Source organism: Choloepus didactylus, chromosome 13 (genome assembly GCF_015220235.1).
Source record: "Choloepus didactylus isolate mChoDid1 chromosome 13, mChoDid1.pri, whole genome shotgun sequence".
NCBI lineage: Eukaryota > Metazoa > Chordata > Mammalia > Pilosa > Megalonychidae > Choloepus > Choloepus didactylus.
The window spans coordinates 40808761-40831040 of record NC_051319.1 but is presented as its reverse complement, the minus strand read 5'-3'; the positions used below and the strand labels follow the sequence as shown (position 1 = coordinate 40831040).

The following is a 22280-nucleotide window of genomic DNA, read 5'->3' as shown; positions in this document are numbered from 1 at the left end:
GGCTGCCTTTTCATTTTCTCCATAATGCTTTTTTATGTGCAAAAGTTTTTTTTAATTTTAATAAATCCCATTTTATCTATGTTTTCTTTTGTTACCTATGGTTTTGGTGTCATATCTAAGAAATTATTGACAATATGAAGGATTTCCCCTATGTTTTCTTGTAAGAGTTTTATGGTGTTAGCTCTTATGTGTAGACCCTTGATTCATTTATAGTTAATTTTTGTATAAGTGTGAAGTAGGGGTCCAACTTCAATCTTCTGCATGTTAGCTTATACTTTTCCCCAGCACCATTTGTTGAAGAGACCATTCTTTCTCCCAATGAATGTACTTGGCACCTTGTCGAAAATCAAAATGAACGTGTGTGTGTAAAATTTTTGAAACGGCAAAATTATAGAAATGGAAAACAGATATGACAGTTTACTAGAAAACTTAGTTTTTAGAAATTAATCTGAGAATTTCTACAATATATTATTAATTTATAAGCCATTTTGAATTGAATACAGTGCCTAATTTTTTTTATACTTATTGTGTTCACTACTTAGTAATGGGAAAAAATAATTGACAGAATCTACTGAGCTATTGGAAACTTAGACTGTTTCATTACTTTTATTTAGTTAATGTAAGATTCTGCAGTATTAACAAGTCTCTAAACTAATACCGGGATTTTCAGTTAACCTCAACAGTATCTGCATTTGACTATCTTTGGATTCAGGTGCTTTCAAGATCCTCTAATTTTAATATTCTATGAGCATCATAGTATAGTATTGTTAAAGAATACTGCTAAAGCCTGCAAATGGAAAGAAACCTAATACAGTATTAAAAGCACATGGAAGGGAAAGTGATAAAACATTCAGGAAAGGTATGTAGTACATTTTCATCCATCCTGTAAGTATGTCTACATGAAAGGCCAAAGTATAATCAAAAGTGTAATCAAAGTCTAATCAAAAGATTTCTTTTGAATGTGGAATCAGAGCAAGAATATTTAACTGGGTAATCTAGGTGGCTTATTCATTAAGCCACTTTACCCTGGTATATCCCATTACCATTAGGGAAGACTAACTGCACATTCCAGAGAATGATATCCAAAGGCTGAGACATTGATTCCTGTGTACAGTATTGGAGCTTTACTGCTATAAAATTCTGACACTATTCTCCCATTCATCACCCCTTAAAAATACAGCAAATAAATCCCACTAAAAATACTAATTTATCATCTTCTGAAATTTAACATGGTATATTTTGACTATGCTTATTAGAGACAGATGTAAACTAGATTGACCAAACCATTTAAAAATGACAATTTTCCACAGAATATTCAGAGACAAAACCTACCAAGTTTTTTGTTGCTGCTGGTTTTTTTTTTTTTTTTTTTTGTCTTTGTTGCAAACCTGAACCCCTTTCCTTCCATCATTGCAACATAAAGAATACAAGGGAACAGGAAGTAGTTTTGGTAACCTTTCAATAAGAAGATATATTTAAAATGAAGCAATAGTACTTTTGCTATTTTTCAACCAAATTCTACTCTTTAACACTATAAGAGTAGAGATTTCTCCTCAGACAAAAAGGATTTAAGTGTAATGATTATGCTACCTTGATTTTACTAGATTATTTTGAATTTGTTACTTTAAAGTTGCAAAATAGTCTTAAGTCATAGTTGTATGTAACCACATCCCATGAAAGCAAAATTCACTGGTTGAGTAAATTACTTGATATTCCATAGATAAAATGAAGGTCATATATATGCATACTTTTAGAAACCTGCTTCAAGTCCAGTTCTGCAAAAAAAAGCCTAAAAGTATCACTTACCACACCTAATTTGGATACCTTTAAAATCTGGGGTATTCAGGGCAATATTTGGCTTCCAAACCACATCAACATCAGAGAAATGAGTTTTGATCTCCCAGAATTGCTATGTATTAATCCTAACAAACAGAGAAAGGCTGTAGAAATTAAAAGACAGAAAATGCCAAGTCCAGGAAAGACATCTGGGTGAGAGAACTGAATTCAAATCTGTGTGTGATTTTGGGATATTCATCATCTCCGGGATGTAGTTTCTTCAATATGTAAAATGTAGATAATAATAACTACTGCTCTTGTAAGGATTGATAATGGGGCCCATAGCAGACACTTGAAAAATGTTAATCCCAACTTCTTCTCTTTTCTCATGTTCTAGGCCAGTGTTTTTGAAACCTTTTGAGATTGTGAGGGAGCATGGAAAAGGATGCGTATTTGTTCAAAGTAAGACATATATTTTATATCTGAATCCCTCAACCCAGTATGTAAAGCAATTGAAATCTATGTTTCTTAAAACAGCATCTATCATATTACATGCCATGCACTATGATATTTTCTTTCTTGTGGGCTCTAGTTTTTTCATTAAAAAGAAATAATGTTGGAACAGCTTTCATCTAGACTACCTTAAATGTAGCTGGTGCCTAAAGTTAGAAGACATAAAAATATCCTATTTCAGGATGGGAGGTAACCTTTCCACTGCCATGTTCTCTTCCATGAGTTTAAGGCTACATTTGAATATCACTATCATGTGGTACCAAACCACTTCTATTAGAGGTATTCTGGAAGTAGCTTTTTGAGCAGGCCATCAGTCAGGTGTTAAATTAAGACAGCAATACTTGAAAACTCTCTCCAGAACTTGATAGCATGATGAACTGACATTTTGTGAAGCACTCTAATTTTAATGAAAGGGCCCTTATAAATGAATAAATAGTGCTAGTATACTGAAAACAATACAATATAGCACAGTGGTATCCAGTAACATCTGAGGTCCCCATTAACCTTGCTAAAGGTAGCCCAGACATATTATTTTGAGATACTTGATAACCAATAATTAGATTGGGGGAGGAGCATTCCTTAACACTGGTTTTGTAAAGCATATCAGCTTTGTGTGTGTAATGCTGGGGAGTGTTGAAGCGCAAACAGGAAATATGTGTGGTTTTTATTGTGTTCCTTATCAGAATAAACATTTAACTTAGGGAAAGATAAACATTGCAAAATCTTGATATAAAGTTTTAAAAGTCTTTGTTTAAAATACATTACTTTGGGATGCATTGGCTTATCTTTAGAAGGGGAGAATGGACCCTTTGAAAACCTAAGCCAGATCATCATCGTACTTCTCTGCTCAAAACCTTCCCATGTCACTCACAATAAATACTAAAGCCCATACAATGACTGTTATGGATTCAATTGTGCACCCTCTGCACCCCCCCCCCCCCCCCCACACAAACACATCCTAGTCCTAACCCCTGGTCCCATGAATGTGATCCTCTTTGGAGACTGGATCTTTGAAGATGCTATTAGTTAAGATGAGGCCAAGCTGAATTAGAGTGGACCCATAAGCCAATATGACTGGTGTTTTAATAGCAGAGAAAATTTGGATTAGTAAGACAGAAGCTATGCAAGAGATAGCCGTATGACAGAGTCAGAGATTGAGTTATGCCTCAAGCCAAGGACCATCGTGGATGGCTGGTCACCCCCAGAAACCAGTGAAGCAGTATAACCCAGATTCTCCTCTTTAAGGTCAAGCATGGCCTTGCCAGCACCTTGATTTTGGACCTTTAGCCTCCAGAACTGCTAGAAAAATTTCTGTTTTTTAAGCTACCCGGTTCATGATACTTTCTTAAGGCAGCCCTGTCAAACTAACACAATAACTTACAAGGTCTACATAGTGTGGCCAACCCCTGGCTCACTCCAGCACCTCTATCAGGTCGTTGCTCAAATGTCACCCTCTCAATGAGGGCCACTCAACTTAGAATTGTATTGCCACTCCAAAGATACACACAACATGCACACACTAAACCTGGGTCTCTTCTTTACTTTTCTCCATAGTACTTGTCACCGTGTGATGTGCCATATATTTATTAATTATTGTCAATCTCCCCCTATTAGAATGTAAGTACATGAGGGTAGGGAGGATATTTTAGTTCTGTTCCCTTTTGTACTCCTGGAGCCTAGAACAGTGTGTAGACCCAGGAAATAGTAAAAAAATATTTATCTGATGAATGAATGGATGAATAAGTGAATCAATTGTGACTAAACCTAGGTGTTCAGTTCTTCAGGGCATTTTTCTTATTTATTCCACGTGTAGAAATTATCTACATGGTTATCAGCATTGTTGATCTTAGATATGCAATATGCAGCAGAGAGAATGTCATATTTCTTAATTTGTATTTCCTTAGTTTGGGGAACTAAACCCAAAAGATTGTTATGTTGTGATGTTAATGGTGGTGGTGATTGGAGGCAGGGAGAATACAGTTCGTAGGGAGAATGACAGGTAAAAGTCTCCTCATGATGCCCATTGAATCTTAAGGATTGAAGCTGTAGCTGTTTGGTTCTTGGAGTCCAGACCAAGCCTGGTTGGATAATCAGCGAAGGAAGAAAACAGCAGGATATATTCTTGAACGATCTCCTGATGCAATTGCGTTTACAGCTTTCCTGTCAGCACCCAGGGAGAACTTTCCGCTACCAGACTCCCACAGCCTCTGTTTGTTCCCAGTCCATAGACACCAGGGAAGAGCGCGGTGGGCTGGGGCACAAGGCGCCAGCAGAGGGCGGACTCTGCGGGAGAGAGGCCGGCCCTTGCCCCCTCACCTGGCCGCCACAGCCCCCACCGTGCATTCTGGTTGGCTCCGGCAGTGACAGGTGAGGCGCGGCCGGGTGCAACAGCACGGCCCTCTGGGCCCAGAGCCCAAGCTCCGTGGTGGGTGTCGCTTCAGGCTCGCCGAGCAGGGTCGGAGGGCTGCGGTATCAAGAGCCCTGGAAGGAAGACGGCGAGGAGGCGGGGACTCTTCCTGCACGGAGGCGCTGTCACCTGCCCGGAGGAGGATCCGGAGCGAAACCTGTTTTTTTTTTTTTTTTTGGCTGCTCGGGCACACTGGAGTAGGGAGAACTCAGCCTCGCCATGAAGAGGGCCCAAGGCATCGAGAACCCGGCTTTCGTCCCTTCCAGCCCCGACAGTCTGCGCCGTTTGTCTGCATCGCCCTCTCAGGTCGAGGTCTCTTCCTTGTTCCCTGACACTCAGAGAGGTGATTCTCAACCACAAGAGCCTCTGGAGCCTCGCAAGCCACAGGAGCCACCTCCGCCTCCAGCAACTCTCCCTCCCTCCCAAGAACAGTTGCTGCCTGAGTTTGAGGAGGGGCCCTGCGGATGGGGGGACTTCCACCCCAAGTGCCTCCAGCGCTTCAACACTCCCCAGGGCTTTCTGCTTCACTACTGCCTCCTGGCCCTCACTCAAGGTAATGTCCAGCACCCGCGGAAGAGAGATTTGACTGTGCGGAGACCGAGGTAGGGGCGCCGAGAGCTGGCAGGGAGGAGATGGCAGATGCGAAGGGATCGGATGGTTGACCCGCCCTGAGAGGCGGCCAGGGGCTTGGAAGGTGCAAACACTCACACCACGTCAACCCACCAAATTCAGACTTCCACATTGTAGCTTCTCCTTTATCGCAACGTTTAAAACTTGCTCTGCAAGCTTTTCCTCTTTGAGGTCTACCTCAGTTTAGCATGTTGGATTCCTCGAGGATAGATAGAAAGTACAAGAGCGTTCTTTGGGGATGGTATCCCCTGGGGGAATTTGTTCTGCATTACAAAAGCATACCCTTTGCTGATATTGTTTCTGTCTCTGAAGGACTGATACTTTTACAGATGAGGGTAGACTGTTTCTCAAAGGAGAGACGGATTTAAAATATGTAGTACGGATTAGAAATGAGCATTCGTGATTTGTTAAGTGTATTTAGTTTGCATGTGGGCATAAGCGGAGTCCAGTGAGTAAATTAGGAATGGCTTTAGGCGCTGTTGAAGGGTCCGTCTTTATTAGTCATTTCAGTCACAAAAGAGTTACACTGTATCTGTTTTGTTCGAGGATCACCTTTAGATTCTCTTGGGAGTTGCAGATTAAGCCAAGGTTTATACCCTCAGGAGTTTGCAATTAAACAGGATTTGGAGGAGGATTGATTATGGTAGAGGGAGAATGGTCCTCGAGAAAGAAAGCTTAAAGAAAGCAAAAACTGCTGCGGTAGTGCGTCTAATGCAGGAGGTGAAAGAAGGGGAAGTTCCACCGGTGTGACAAATTGAGGAAGGGCGGGCATAGGTGGAACATCGTGAAGTACAGGCTGCAGATTCATTTCAATTTGATAATATGTAGAGATTTTCTGATCACTCTAGTGTAGCCTCAAAATATTTTGTAAAGAAAAGTCAATTAAGGACTGATCAGAAGATATGCAATCTAAAGGTACGGGGGGGGGGTGTGCTTTTTTTCTTTTAGACTAATAGAAGACTAATCTAAATATATGCATCTCTCTTTTCCCTTTCCGCTCTCCAAGGAGCCCAGTGCCCCTTGCTTTGCACATGCTAGGTACTAAAGATATATTTATTTATTGCATGTAAACCACTTCTATTTTAACTGAAGGTAATTTTGTGCTAACTGGTTATCACTTCCCACCAATGTCTTGATCTTAGTTATCCTAAATTAGTGTTTGTGAAGCATGTCAGTGTCAAATGCATATCTACGTAGTTCAAAGAAGTTAATCACAGTTGAAAAATTTCTTGACTTGTGCTTTATCTTAAAACTTATTGTGATAGTTCTATTTGTATTCCAGAATATATATTTTAACATTTAATATAAAATACTCCCTAAAATTATTAACAAATATAATTGGCACTCTAGAAAAATGCGTCAGGTTTAGCCTGGAATCGCATATACCTAGAGGTTCCCAATTTAAGAAGCATAGTGATAAGTAGAAGTGACCCAGTAAATTAATTCATGTTTAAGTTTGAATGATTGAAAACACTATTGCCATGTTTCTCACGTATGTTCTTTGGGAAGACCATTTCCATGGTATTAATAAATGTTTAATAGGGAAGAAAAAATTATCAAATGAGTTTAATCCAGAGTTTCTCAAAGACAAACAGGGATTCTCTTAGCACTTGATTTCCAAATGAGCCTCTTATCTTCATGCATTTACAATAAGTACACACATTATGCCATATGTCATGGATTCACAAGTTTAGAGTGCTATTACCTCCAGAGGAATTTATGCATTTACTTTTTCAAGGAGATGTTTTACCATAAATGCAATGATTTCTAATGACTGACTTTTCATTAGTATGGTGGGTGTCTTGGGGTGTTGATTTTTGGAGAAAGCAATTTTCCTATTCTCAGATAATTTTATCTCCCTACAAAAGTGTCATTCCAAGATATTTTTGATACTTTAATTTAAAATCCTAGGAATTATAATTTGGTTTATAGACTTATTAAATGGGTATAAAACTAAAAATCATGTAAGGACTTTTGAAGCTTGTTAGATCAATCTCTCAAAACATTTTTCAATCAAGTCTTGATAAAGCAAAATTTAAACACATTATAGAGATTATGGCATGGGTATACTCATTCCATTAATTAATGAGTGAAACTCTTGATCTCTTTTTATGTAAAAGGGTAACTAGTGAAACATAATTTTACCAGAGGCTTTTTATTTTCAATTTATAGTAATTTAAAAATTCCTGTAAGTTTATCTATATCTGGATTGGACATTTTTGTTAAATCAGTCAAAAGGGTTTTCAGCCTTCCCTGGTTTACCTTCTATTCTTCTATCATAATTATAATAATTAGATGAAGGGTAAGATTTTTTTCTTTATTTAACCTTACTTATAATTTAGAATACCAGTTGTTGAAATAAGACACTTAGCTTGTGTTTACTTTTTCTCTAGGGCCTTTTAAATAATAACTTTAAATTTCTATAAGAGTGTTAGAGAAAAAGAGGTTTGAGAACTCAGTTTCACCTTGACTAGGTCATGGTGACCTCCTGTAATAGACAAATACATTTAAGGATTGAGTAACTTGGGAAATAGTTGAACATTACTCTGTGACCCAGGGGGTCCACCTGTACTTTTTGTACTCTTCCAAATGAGTTCTGTGAGAGTGTACCACATTTGGAAACTCTCTAACAACCTGACTTCATGAGACTTTACCACTCTGACTTTGTTTTTGTCATTTAAAGAAAAATGAATTAAGGCTAGTTAACAACTAAGTATGTAGCATACATCAATTTTAAAAATTCTAAAAATTCACAAGTGTACAATTTAAAAGTGAACTGTGATTTTCAAGGAAGCATGTTTGGGTTTCACAACTTGAAAACTTTGAGATTTTTAAAATTGGTATTTTTAAAATTATCAAAACAAATGAGCAACCAAACTTTAATACATACATTTCCTTTTTCCCTCTTTTAGGTATTGTAGTAAATGGCCTAGTAAATATTAGCATTTCCACTATCGAGAAGCGCTATGAAATGAAGAGTACCCTGACAGGCCTGATATCATCAAGCTATGATATCTCATTCTGCTTATTGTCTTTGTTTGTATCATTCTTTGGTGAAAGAGGACACAAACCACGATGGCTTGCATTTTCATCCTTTATGATAGGACTGGGAGCACTTGTATTTTCATTGCCACAATTTTTTAGTGGAGCATATAAACTGGGGTCCATTTTTGAAGGTAAGTTTTGTTGTGTTTTTGTTTCTTTCTTTGTTTTAATCTAAAGAAGCAGTATGAAACTAGATCATTAACTATATTGCAACTCACTACTACAGGTAAGTAGGGAAAGAGTTTAAAAATCTTTCACTGTTTACTGCTTTGTTTCTTATGTGAATTATGTTAGGTAGGAGAATACAGAGGCAGATTGTGTATTATTCATTGCTTTATTGGCTCTCAAAATTTTTAATCCTCTGATTCTCATTGCATGGAATCCTCCTTCAAAAAGAGTTGGTGTGCTTTCCTTTGCAGGTGTTGTGATTCATGGGCTTTTGAGATCTTTACATTTCCCTTTGTGATTTCATGTGCTGTGGTTACATCATTTCATCCTGGAGGTGCTGATTCCTGATTGTGATAAAGACTGGTGAAATTTACAGAAGGAGTAGAACTTTTCCTAAGATCTAAAACTAGCTCCACTTTCAGCTCTTTAGTTTAAAGACACATAACATCATGGTTTGCCTGCAGTGTTGCTCTGGTTAAATGAAGAAGGGCATTATTTAAAGACTCAGAGAGCAAATGTGATTGTATTTCTACTTTATTTTCAAAGAGTCATTTTTTAAATGGAAAAACAATATGGAAGAGCCAGGGGGATGTGTAATGAGAGAACTAGCATCCTTATTGCCCTTACTAGGACTTTTAATGACAAATATTGAAATAATTAAGAATAAAACCAGAAGGTTAAAAATTTAGGGATTAAGTAAATAAAGAAATGGCTTAGAAAAGAAGAGAAAAAATATACTATGCAGCCTGAATTTAGGAGTGTACTTATTAGGTAAGAAGACTTCATTTTGGCAGTAAAAATATAATTGCAAGCAGATGGACAGACAGTGTTTTTAAAATCTGATAAACTTTGGAATGAATGAGATAAGGGGAATACAGTGGAAAGAGCACTTGTGTAGAATATTGTACATTGTCCAGGATTGGACAAGATTGGACAAAACCAATTCCACATAATTTCACTGGGGATAATTTTGGTAACAAGGCACATATTGCAGTATACACTGTTACATAAGAACTTTGAAATCTAAACAGCAAAGAAAAATCTAAATTTTGGTCTACTATAAGTAATATGACACTGATTCTTTGAGAGCAAAAATGTCATGGTGTTCATAATGTTAGGTGGTGAATGTCTTGGTTTATCTAGTTCCTCACTCTTCCAGTTGACCAGATTCCCTTGATCTTAAAGTAAACTAACCTTGTTAAAAAATCTTTAACACTCTAAAATATAAACTCCCTAGTCAGTTCAAAAGGCTGATCTGTCCTCAGCAACTTTCTTAGCTTTTTCTCTTGCCATACACACCTTGAATTGCAAGCAATTTGAAAAACTTAAATTTCCCAAATAGAAATGGCCACAAACTAAGGCACATGTGTGGCCAGTGATGAAACTAAGAGAATTGCTGAAACCAGATCATAAACTTTTAGTAAATTATGGTGTACTATGCAGATTTTCACCGAATTCTTGAAGTAGATGTTGTAATTAGCTGATCTAATTGTTACTCTAAGACACATAATTTAAATAATAGCTTATTCATGGAAAATTAAAGTAAAAACTTAGTGGCCCTTTTGTTACTCTGTCATTTATGCAACTAATATTTATTGATAATGGACTATTCAGAGTGCTGGGGTAACAGCAGTATGAGTTTCCTGCCATCTGGCTTTATATATTAGTAGGGAGAAATACAAAATTAATAAGTAAGAGAATTGGAGACTGAGGTGAATATATGAAGGAAACAAACAGCATGTTGTAATAGCATACAAATGGGTAAATACGTGACCTAGGGAAGGCAATTGTGATAATAGCTAGCTAATGAGAAGCCAGATATGCTTTCTGAACCACAGAGAAGCTTGATCAAGAGACTTGGAGGAGGAAAGAACTTAGTAAGTTTTAGGAACTGTCAGTTCTGGCCAGCATGACCCAAGCAAGGGAGAACATGGCTTGGAATGAACTTGGAGAGGCAGGCAGAAGCCAAAGTCAGGCATTTAGACTTTAAGTACAATGGGAAGTCAAGGAGGGGTTTTAAACAGGAGAGTGCTATGATTTTATTTATTTTTTAAAATGATCATTTTGACTTCTGTGGGTCTTATGGACAAAAGTAAATGAGAGGAAATCACTCATAAGGTTTGCAGTAAGTCCAGGTGGGAGATAAAGGTGACTGGGAATGCTGTGGTAGCAGTAGAAATCTAGAGAAGTGACTGATTATAAATGTATTTCAGAAGAAAAAAGACATAGGACATTTTAGTGGCTTGATTGTGAAGGAAGAATGAATATTGACTTGATATTTGGCTTGAGTGACTGGTTCCTTTGAAGACTACGTAGAAGAGAGCTGGGAGTGGAAATTAAGTATTCAGGTTTGGGCTTAAGCATGAAATGCGTGTTATATAGCCATTGTTGCAGTATATATCCTTGAACATATGTGTTCATGTAAGTGTGCAAGTTATTCTTTAGGATAGATTCCTAGAGGTGCAAATGCTGGATTGCAAAGCTTACTCATTCTAATTTTTGATAGATGTTACCACTTGGACTTTCAGGAAAGGATATACCAATTACTCTCCCACTGACAATGAATGAAAATACCTGGACTCTATTTTGAATTTTTGTATTCTTTCTTTCATGAAAGTTTTCTTTAACCAAAATGACAGTGTGTTGTATGTGTTGTGTTATGTGTGTGTGTGTGTGTATGTGTGTGTGGGTGTGTGGGTGTTTACAATACAATAGTTTAGGACTAAAATTGCAGTGGATATCTAAAGGAACACAGATAGAAGTAGAAGGAATACCAGAAATCATAAATTCCCTCTTTTACAATGAAGAACCTTGGGACAAGAGGTGAAGTGACTTCATAGTGATTTCATAGATGATTAGTGACAGCCAAAACTGATCCTCAATATTTTCAGGAACTTAAACCATTTGTTCCCGAAATTCAAGCAGCTCATTATAATAGTCTGCACTTTCTTTAAAACAGTAACCTGTCTGCTTAAGTAAATAAATCCCCTTTCACAAGCATGGGATCCTGTAACCAAAAATCTGAAGTACCTGTTCTGCTCTAAGGAAAGCATAGAAAGAACTGGAGTTTTAAGTTGGGAAAGGAAAGCAAATGAGTTGAAAGCTTCCTGTAAATAAATTAGAAGCAAAAGAATGTACAATATTCTTAGGTAACATAAGACATAACATAACATAGAAATTATTTTATTAGTTGAAATCATATGTCATTTTAATTTGAAACTGACATTGAGGAAATAAAAATTATCCTTACATGCTGTTTTTGTTACTCTTGCTTGAACTTGAGGGAAACCAAAGTCCGAAGTCATTTCAGATAAGATAAACTCTTTTAAGAGGAGATTAAAGTAATATAATACAGTTAGTGAGTAGAAGAAAACAGAATATGAAATATGATAAGCATGTATAATTTCCACAGGTGTGAGAATAATACAAAAGGAGGTTAAGAGTTATCAAAGGTAGAAAGAGGTGTTTGAAAACAGCCTGAATTTTCTACTGTTTTCTAAAAAAAAATTTAAATTTGGGAGAAAGTTTTCCTTTCAAGGGAAGCTTTTATGGAGACGTAGGGTTCAAAATGATTACCTTTCAATGGAGATAAAAATTATTAAAAGGTTTTGTTCATTGTTTTTGAAAACAAATAAACAACAAGTAATAAAATTAAGAGAAATAAAAGCTGGTAAAGGCTAATTTTTGTACATGTTAGCCTGAAAATGAAATAAATAATGTCACAAATCTTTTTAAAATAAATCAAATTTGACACTAACTTTTAATGTATAATATAATAACATATTAACATAATGTTTTAACCTAATTTTTAAAAACTCATGCCAAGCACTTTTTAATTCCTTTTGAATGAGTGTTATTTTAATTAATTCATATAATGCAAAATAATCTTAGGCACTTTGTGGGGTGGGGTAGGAGCATGACTATATGTCTAGAAACTGCAGAAAAGTAATTACTAAATCCATGAAAACCCTTTAAAAAAAATGATAGGCAGTTTAATAACTCTTCTTAAGGGAGTAGTTTAATATTTATTTCCTTATTTTTCTCGTATACTGGAGAAGACCCAGGACCATGAATCTTAATTGTTTTCCAAACATTAACATTCAATACAGGATACTTTAATTTTGCTTGTCCTTTCTTCTTTGATATTACTTTTTTCTTTATGGAAATCACTCTTCTTTTCTTTATATTTTAATTATATTATAACTGAAAATGATTAAAGAAGTTAGATGATTTCTTCAGTTAGAAGACATAGTGGCATAATGAAACAAATGATGATAAAGAAGACCTTTAATTTAATATATGCAAGAAAAAGGCTAGACCTAACTTTAGGGATAGTCAATGCTCAAGATGAAACTATCATGATTTTTGATATCAGAGTCAATTTGGTCTTACCCAAACTTCCTAGATAATAAGAATTACCCTCCTGATTTACTAAGTATGAGGCAAGACTCAGTAATCTATCTTTAATCAGTACTTAGGTTATTCTTACCCATCCAATTTAGGAAATACATGTACAATATTTTGTAGAGCTTTCAACTTTGGCCATAGAACAAAAGGTTTTTTTTTTTTTTTCGTCCCTTCAGGTTTATTGCTTTACATCTTCCTTTAAAATAGGAATTTCACAACTGTCATGCAACACTATGTGCTTTAATGTAGCCAGTTTTGCTGAAATTCAAATGACCACACTTCTGAAACAGAGGAAACTCATAAAGAAAATAAGTAGGAAAGTATGTATGATTTAATTTTAGCACAAACTCAATTCTGCTCACAAGCTATAGTTTGCTGATTAGTAGAAATTTAGAAAATGCATGGCCTTAAGCAAGAGGAAAAAATGTGCTAGCATTTCCCAAGGTATGATTGCAGACAGTTTCTTGAGGTAAAAGGAGTATGTTAAAAATGTGTTCCGTGGTTGAATAAGTTTGGGAAAAAATGAAAGTTAAACAGGTGTTGTTATTGCATCACTTTAAAAACAAATGCATTTTGTGAATCTTTATTTACGGGATATGATGTATAGTGTTCTAAATTTACTGACCAAGGGACTCCACTGTATGCTCACTCCCTTTGGCTTCCTCTCCTTAGTATACCTTTCTCAATACAGATCAGTGTTTTAGTGAACATGCTTTGAGAAAATCTGCTTTATACTCTCTTTTGTTTAAATATATCCTTTCAAAAACCCTTGTAGAGTTTACAAACTCCGTCATGGCTAGCACCTAGAACAGCATGTGATGTATACTCGATGCTTGGGAAGTATTTGTTGAGGTTTTCAAAACGTATCAATGAATGAATGGATCCCTTCTATGGAGGCATAAAAGGACTCCAATGACTTGCCCTTCCACAGAAGGCAGTAAGACTGCACAATAGCAGATAAAGGTAATTTGGGATGCTGTGTCCACATTTTCCATTAGCTTGGGTTAAATAATAAAGGGATATTTTTTCTTTATCTACTCTATCGGTAAAAAAAAAATCATGTTACATTATCAGAGGCAAAAATCATTTGCCGTAAATTTATCTTTATGGGTAAGATTTGGGATCTGAAAAATTTGCAGTGTGAAAAAGGAAGCTAAAATGAGAAGCATGCTCAGAAGGAGTATCTAAGTGCTTTGATATTCTCCTTTTGGTTTTTGTCTCAATTACTTGATGAAATGTTGATTTCGTAACAGTATCTTACAGTGTTTCTAAGGTGGAACTAAAATGTTAAGATTATTTTTTGATGAACTATTAGTAGTAATTACTCTATCTGCATATATAAGATAAATGGAAATGCTCTGATATGTCATTCAAGTAGGTCATAGGCATAGTTTTTTCTAACAGGATATAATGTATGGGAGGTAATGATTAAGAAATGGTTTTTGTAGCTTCCTCAGAAACGTTGGTAAAAATGTGGTTTGTGGCAAAAAGAAATGAGGAAATTCTGTTTTCTAAGTCACCGTTCTTAAAATTTTTTGAGTCAGTCACTGTGTATTTTAATATGTTCTTTGCTTTTATTTTAGTGCAATTAGCATATTACATCTAATAAAAGTATGCAGCAGAATAACGAGAATATTAGGGTCAGAATGAACTGAATTAAGTTTTTGCTTAAACACCATGTGATAGAATTATGGGACTCAGGACAAGTTTCTTCAGCTATAAAATGTGGATAATAATAGCTGCTACCTCATAGAAGATAATATGTATGCTTTGATAAAGCAGTGCCTGGTGCGTGGTAAGGGCTCATTTAATGATAGCAAAGAGTAATAGTGATGTTCTTGATAATTAAATAATGGTTATGCTAATGTAATAAACTGCTTTTCATGGTTTGATTAGTTGTTGGCAATGGTAGCTATAAAATAATATACAACCACTAAAAATCTTACAATATGGCACATTTTTTTGTGGGTGCTACTTGATATTGACACATTCCCCAATCCTGGCCAAACACTTTCAAAGAATTACATTAGAGAGATATCTTTCCAGGGTTGTATTTTTCTTATGAGATAGGAAGGTGATTTTTTTTTTTTTTGATATAGCTCAGATTAATTTGGTCTACTCAATATAAAACATTAGAATATTGCCTTCAAAATAGCCAAGTTGCATCTTTTTAATTAGCTTCATTTTTTTCCCTGATTTTCAACATGATATGTACTTTTAAAAACATTCAGAAAATAAACACAAATAAATATAAAATAAAAAAGGAAATAAAAATTTCTGGCATAGCACTATCTAGATTGATTATTAACATTGTCCAGACTTTTAAAATGTATATCTACATTTATACCTGCATTCACAAATAGTCACACATAACTGAACACATTTTCATGACACAATCATGCATACACCCACATCCACGCATTCAGACGTTTTCACACATCTTTACATAACTTTCACACACATACATAAATGTATACCTGCTTAACCATGCACTAGATATCGTTATATAATAATAAATATAGTTACAGACTCTTTATGGCTTTTTATTATTTTATTGTATAGATAATTTATTTAGTCAGAACTCCTTTGTTGTATTTTTTATTAATACATTTTATTTTTCTGCTTAAGGAAGGGCTATGGGACATTGCAGATGATTTGCATAATACTAAGAAGTGGAAGGAGATGAAAAAACAATTTGGGTTGTTTTCTTAGTTTGCTAAGGTTGTTGTAACAAATACAACATAATTGGTTGGCTTAAACAACAGAAATTTATTGTCTTATGGTTTTGCTGTCTGGAAGTCCAATATTAAGGTATTGGCAGGACTTGTTTTTCCTTAGAGTCTGTAGTGTTCTGGAAATCCTCTGTCATATGGCAATCTCTCTCTTCTTTGTATCTGCTCTTCTGATTTCTGCTGACTCCTGGCTTCTCCTTCCATGTTCAATTTCCTTTGATTATAAGGACTTGAGCCATTTTGGATGAAGGCCTGCTCTCCTTCAGTTTGGCCTCACCTTAACTAATAAAAGCTTCTTCAAAGTTCCTGTTTACAAATGGGTTCATACTCTTAAGAACACAGATTAAGACTTGAACATGTCTTTTTTCGGGGACATGATTCATTCCCAAACAGTTGTCTTGTTAATGTTTTTACTGTGCTTATTTTTTTATAGAGCTAATATATTTTACAAACCATGACCACTTTTATTCATGCATATTATTCCATTTTTAATTTTCTCATATAATTGAATATTTACATCAACGAATTGCTATTATAAGTTACCTCATGATAAACATTTCTTGTATAAAGATTTGACTATATTTCTATGTATTTCCTTAGGTTCTTTTTTTTAAATTTTATTTTGAAATAAATTCAAACTTACACGAACAGTTGCAAAAACAATACAAATCCCATACAGAGAACTCCAGCATACCCCGACACCCCTCCCTTGATACCCCGATCCACCAACTTTAACATCCTGTCACACCGTTTGTTTCTTTCCCTCCCTCCCTCCCTCCCTATCATCCATCATCTATTGCTCTGTCTCCTGAACATATGAGAGCAAGCTGCACACATCCTTAAAGAAACAATATAATTCACATATACATTTTCCATGAACAAGAACATTCTTTTATGCAGTCCCATTAAGTGCAGCTAAGAAGTTCAAGAAATTCAACATTGATACAAAGCTTACATTCTGTATTTCCTTTTTTTTCCTTTCTTTTGTCCCAACTGTGTCCCTTTAAGCCTCCTCTCCTCCATTCTCAGATCCCATCCAGGATCATCCTTGGCATTTAATTGTCATTATCTATTTAGACTTTTTTTTTTCAATTGTGGAAACATATATACAGCCTAAATCTTCCCATTCCAACCCCTCTCTAGCATTCCATTAGTGGGATTAATCACATTTAGAATGTTGCAATGCTATCACCTTCCCACCATCCATTACTAGAAATTTCCCTTCACTCCGAACAGAAACCCTACACTCATTTCTTAGCTCCCCATTGCCCTTTCCCCGACTTCTTGTAACCCATACTCTACTTTTCATCTCTATGGTCATATTCTCTGATACTTTCTTTGTGTTTAATGTGGGGCTTAAATTTAACCTCTTAAATCTATAAAAATCTTGTTTTTCTTTGATACCGACTTAACTTTAATAGGACACATAAATTATGTTCCTATACTCCTCCATTCCCCTACCTTTATGTAGTTCTTGTCAAAAATTATGTATTTTACATTGAGTCCAAAACCACTGATTTATCATTACCGTTTATGTATTTTAGATTCTGTAGGAAGTAAATAGTGGAGTTACAAATCAAAAATATAGTAGTATTGGTATTTATATTTACCATGTGATCTTTACTGGAAAATCTTTATTTCTTCATGTGGTTTCAGTCAATTGTTTAGTGTCCCTTCCTTTCCGCCTGCTCAATTCCCTTTAGCATTTCTTATAGGACTGATCTACTGGTGATGAAGTCCCTTGGCTTTTGATTGTCTGGGAATGTTTTCATCTCCCCCTCATTTTTACTCTTTAGTTGTTTGTGAATTTTCTAAGTCTCTGATTGTTATTGACTTCTATTTGTGTTCCATTGTGGTCAGAGAATGTGCTTTGAATAAATTCAATTTCTTTTTTAAATTTATTGAGGCTTGTTTTATGTCCCAGCATATGGTCTATTCTGGAGAAAGATCTGTGATCACTATAGAAGAACGTGTGTCCTGGTAATTTGGGATGTAATGTTCTACATATGTCTGTTAAATTTCTCTATATCTCACTCTCCTTTCTTTGTTTCTCTGTTGGTAGGGTTTCCTTTAGTATCTGAAGTACGGCAGGTCTTTTGTTAGCAAAATCTCTCAGCATTTGTTTGTCTGTGAAAAATTTAATCTCTCCCTCAAATTTGAAGGAGAGTTTGCTGGATAAAGCATTCTTGGTTGGAAATTTTTCTCTCTTAGAATTTTAAATATGTCATGCCACTGCCTTCTTGCCTCCACAGTGGCCGCTGAGTAGTCACTACTTAGTCTTATGTTGTTTCCTTTGTATGTGGTGAATTGTTTTTCTCTTGCTGCTTTCAGAACTTGCTCCTTCTCTTCAGTTTTTGACAGGCTGATCAGAATATGTCTTGGAGTGGGTTTATTTGGATTTATTCTATTTGGAGTTCGCTAGGCATTTATGCTTTGTGTATTTATATTGTGTAGAAGGTTTGGGAAGTTTTCCCCAGCAATTTCTTTGAATACTCTTTCTAGACCTTTACCCTTCTCTTCCCCTTCTGGGACATCAGTGAGTCTTAAATTTGGACGTTTTATTTTTATCTATCATATCCCTGAGATCCATTTCATTTTTTTCGATTTTTTTCCCCATTCTTTCTTTTGTTCTTTCATTTTCTGTTCTGTGGTCCTTGAGGAGGCTGAGTCATTGTTCAACTTCCTCTCTTGTATTATGAGTATCCAGAGTCTTTTTAATTTGGCCAACAGTTTCTTTTCTTTCCATAAGATCTTCTATTTTTTTATTTACTCTTGCAATTTCTTCTTTATGCTCTTCTAGGGTCTTCTTTGTGTCCTTTATATCCTGTGCCATGCTCTTCTTCATGTCCTTTATATCCTGTGCCATGCTTTGGTTGTTTATCTGTAGTTCTTTGATTAATTGCGCCAAGTACTGTGTCTCTTCTGATCTTTTGATTTGGGTGTTTGGGTTTGGGTTCTCCATATCGTCTGGTTTTACCATATGCTTTAAGATTTTCTGTTGTTTTTGGCCTCTTGACACTTGCTTTACTTGATAGGGTTCTTTCCTGATATAAAAAATACTGATCTCTAATTTTTCAGATCTATAGCTTGGTGGTGTACACTTTCTCTAACTAACCAGCAGATGGCATCCGCGAGTCACCTATTCCCCTCAAGTCAGTTCTCCCCAACTTGGTCTTTGTGGTGTGTGGGGATCTGATTATTGTGGGGTTCAACTGGTGCACTAAGTTTGGGTGTGTTGTTGGTGCTGTCCGCCCTGAATGTGGGGTGTGTGTCTGGGTGGTTAGGGAGGCAGGGAAGCTTTAATAATCAAACCTCCCAGGTGTTCCCGGAGGTTTAAGGCTGTTGCAAGAGTCTAAGCCTTCATTTCAGTCTTGCCACAGATTGTCTCTGCTGCTGACCCACAAGTCCCCGGCATTTGCATAGGGTCCCTGGGATTTCTGAGCGGGTCCCCCTCTCAGCTGTGCTCTTCCAGGACCTCTGCTGAGGGAAGGCTGTGCCACATCACAAGTGTGCACCGGCCCTCCAGGGTAGCCCTGGGCTGCCAGGCCATGCAGGGGATCTCCCAGCCTGCTGCAAAGATGGCTGAATGGGGTGTGTTAATCTCCCCCTCCTTGCACAGCTCCACCTTCCCAGCTCTGGGACAACCAGCTATGGGTGCACCAAAGGCTACTGTTCACAGCTGATATTGTTGCATGTGCGTGGTACTGTGGGGAAAACTCCCTGTCACACTAGGTTTCTTGGCGCGGCTCTGGGCTGTGGGTCAGGCCCGGGCAGGAGCATCCCCCACCTTCTGGGGAGACGGCTGCAAGGAGCACAGTTTCTTTGTCCTTTTGGCTCCCCTCTGCCCCCCTGGCCCTGAGAAAATCAGCAGCAGGGTATCCACCATGCCAGATACCGAGACGTTGGCACAGTCCACTCCTGCCGTGCTTCACTGCATGTTTCTCACCGTCTTAATCGCAGTCGCTCCTGGTTTTTTTTTTTTTTCAAAGAAACTAGTGTGTCTCCAAACACCAACCCATGGTTTCCCCACACCACAGCATGGCCGCTGGACTTCCAGCCAGCTCACTCACTCATTTCAGAATGCAAACTCCCAGATGACCAAGTGCACGGTCCCTGTGGATTTAGCAGAACTTCTCCGACTGGTGCATTGCTGGAACTGGTGTTCTGGGTCACTTTCTGGCTTTTATCTAGTATTTTTCATGGAGGTGTTCTTTTACCCTGTTTCACCTAGCTGCCATCTTAGGTTCTCTCCCTTTCCTTAGGTTTTTAACTCTCTTTAAGGAATTTCAGTCATCCAGTAATATTTCAAGCTGGAATAAACAATCAATTTTGCAATGCCAGTGCTTTGTATAACCTAATTAAAAATAATTCTGGGATTTTTCCCTTATATACTAATCAAATCAATTCTTTATGGTATTTTGCTTTTATTTATCCTCTTTAGGTCAACTCTTCTTACCCCCTTCCTCCCCAAGCTTTTCTAACTTTTTACTTTGGAATTCCGTTAATTTGTCAGAATAGTTGCAAAGATAGTATAGAATTCCTATATTCCTTTCATCTAGCATCCCTTAATGTTAACAAAACTAACATATTAACAGTGGTATATTATTAACTAGACCAAGAGTCACCAAACTATGTCCTGCCACCTGCTTTAGTAAATAAGGTTTTGGAATATAGCCACATATCTTTTTTTTTAATATTCCTTAGTTTACATTAATGTAATTTTTTCTCCACATCTCATTTTTAAAGGATTGTCTGTGACTGATTTTGCACTACAATGGCAGAGTTGAGTAGTTGCAACAAAGCACTATGGCCAGCAAAGCCTAAAATATTTATTATCTGACCCTTTACAGAAAGCTTGTTGACTCCTGAACTGAACTATAGACTTCATTTGGATTCCACCAGTATTTGCACTAATGCCCTTCATGTGTTCCCAGGTTCAACTGTGATACCACATTACATTTAATTGTCTTCTCTCCTTAGTCTACTCTGATATGTCCCGGTTTGCTAATGCTGCCATTATGCAAAATACCAGAAATACGATGGCTTTTATAAAGAGGATTTATTAGGTTATAAAGTTACATTTCTAAGGCCATAGAAGTGTCCAGACTCAGGCATCTACAAGATTATACCTTCACTGAAGAATGGCTGATGGCATTGGGATGACTTGTCAGCTGGGAAGGCATGTGGCTGGCATCTACTGGTCCTTTGCTCCTGGGTTGTGTTTCAAAATGGCTTTCTCCAAAATGTCTCTGGGCTTCCGTCTTTGCTCCTCTCTCTCAGCTCCTGTGCATCCTTGCTTCTTTCTTTAGGGCATTTCTCTCTAAGCATCTGGGGGTCCTCTCTTAGCTTCTCTGGGCATACTCTGGGCTTCATCTCTTAGCTTAGCATCTCCAAATGTCTTTCTGTCTGCATCTCTAAGTGTCTCCAAGCATCAGCAAGCATCTCTGTCAGCTCTTGACTTCTCTTAAGTAATCCAGTGAACCAATTAAGACCCACCCTGAGTGGGTGGGGACCACATGTCCATGGAAATAATTTAATCAAAGGTATCCCACAGTTGGGTGAGTCATATCTTCATAGAAACACTCAGTCAAAAGGTCACACCCCAGTCAAGACTAATAAGTCTAGCCCCACAAGATTGCATTAAATAACATGGCTTTTAAGGGTTCCATAAGTTTCAAACTGGCACATAGGGTTATGTGTTTGGGGAAGAATATCATAGAGGTAAAGTGCCCTGCTCATCGCATGACATCAGAGGGTACATGGTATCAACATGATATCCCTAGTGATACTACGTTTGATCACTTAGCTCAAGTGGTATCTGCCTATTTCTCCACTGTGAAATTGCTATTTTCCTTTTCTGTACTTTATTTTACGGCTTGGCAAACTACAGCTCACAGGCCAAATCTGGCAGATGGCTTGTTTTTGTGTGGCCCCAAAATAAGAATGATTTTTACCTTTTAATGAGTTATAAAAACAAACCAAAAGAAAAAAAGAAAAGAATAAAAAGAAGAAAGAAAAGTATGTGTCAGAGACTATATGTGGTCCGTATTAGTCAGAACCAAAAGAGGGAAACAGAACCAAAGGAGATGTCGTAAATATTATGAGATTTTTATAAGAATTGTCTCATATAACTGTGGGAATAGGCAAGTCCAAATTTTGTAGGGCAGGCCACAAGCTGGTAACTCCAATGAGTGTTTTCAATGAATTCCCCAGGAGAAGCGGACTGGATGAAGTGGAGATGGAAATTCTCTCTATACTGCTGAAATCATCACTTCTTTTAAACCTTCAACTGATTGGATGAAACCTCTCTCATTGCTGAAGGTCCTCAGTTGATTTTGTGGAAAATCAGCCATAGATACAATCAACTTAGTGATTATTTAAGTACAAAAAATATCCTCACAGTAACAATAAGGTCAGTGATTGCTTGACCAAAGAACTAGACACCATAACCTGGCCAAGTTGACATATTAACATAAGTATCACAGTCCAACCCTTGTAAACTTGGCACCCAGGCATATCCCCTTAAGCCACACTTAATCTCTAAATAAAAAAAATTAACAGTCATATTTTACCATAACAATACTCAACTGGCCTGCATACAA

At 36.8% G+C, this 22280-nt stretch overlaps 2 protein-coding genes across 2 annotated transcripts in view; both read left to right on the top strand.

Annotated features, from left to right (window-relative positions):
- SLCO6A1 (solute carrier organic anion transporter family member 6A1) overlaps positions 1-4653 on the top strand; it is a 199226-nt gene extending 194573 nt beyond the window's left edge. The window contains exon 14 of the mRNA XM_037800889.1: positions 4361-4653. Within this exon, the coding sequence (XP_037656817.1) occupies positions 4361-4653 (293 nt within the window). The remainder of the gene's footprint in view (positions 1-4360) is intronic.
- Positions 4654-4723: 70 nt separating this feature from the next.
- Positions 4724-22280, top strand: part of SLCO4C1 (solute carrier organic anion transporter family member 4C1) — a 105736-nt gene continuing 88179 nt past the window's right edge. Inside the window, 2 exon segments of the mRNA XM_037801802.1 lie at positions 4724-5249; positions 8239-8502. Coding sequence (XP_037657730.1) covers positions 4916-5249; positions 8239-8502 — 598 coding nt within the window. The 5' untranslated portion in view covers positions 4724-4915.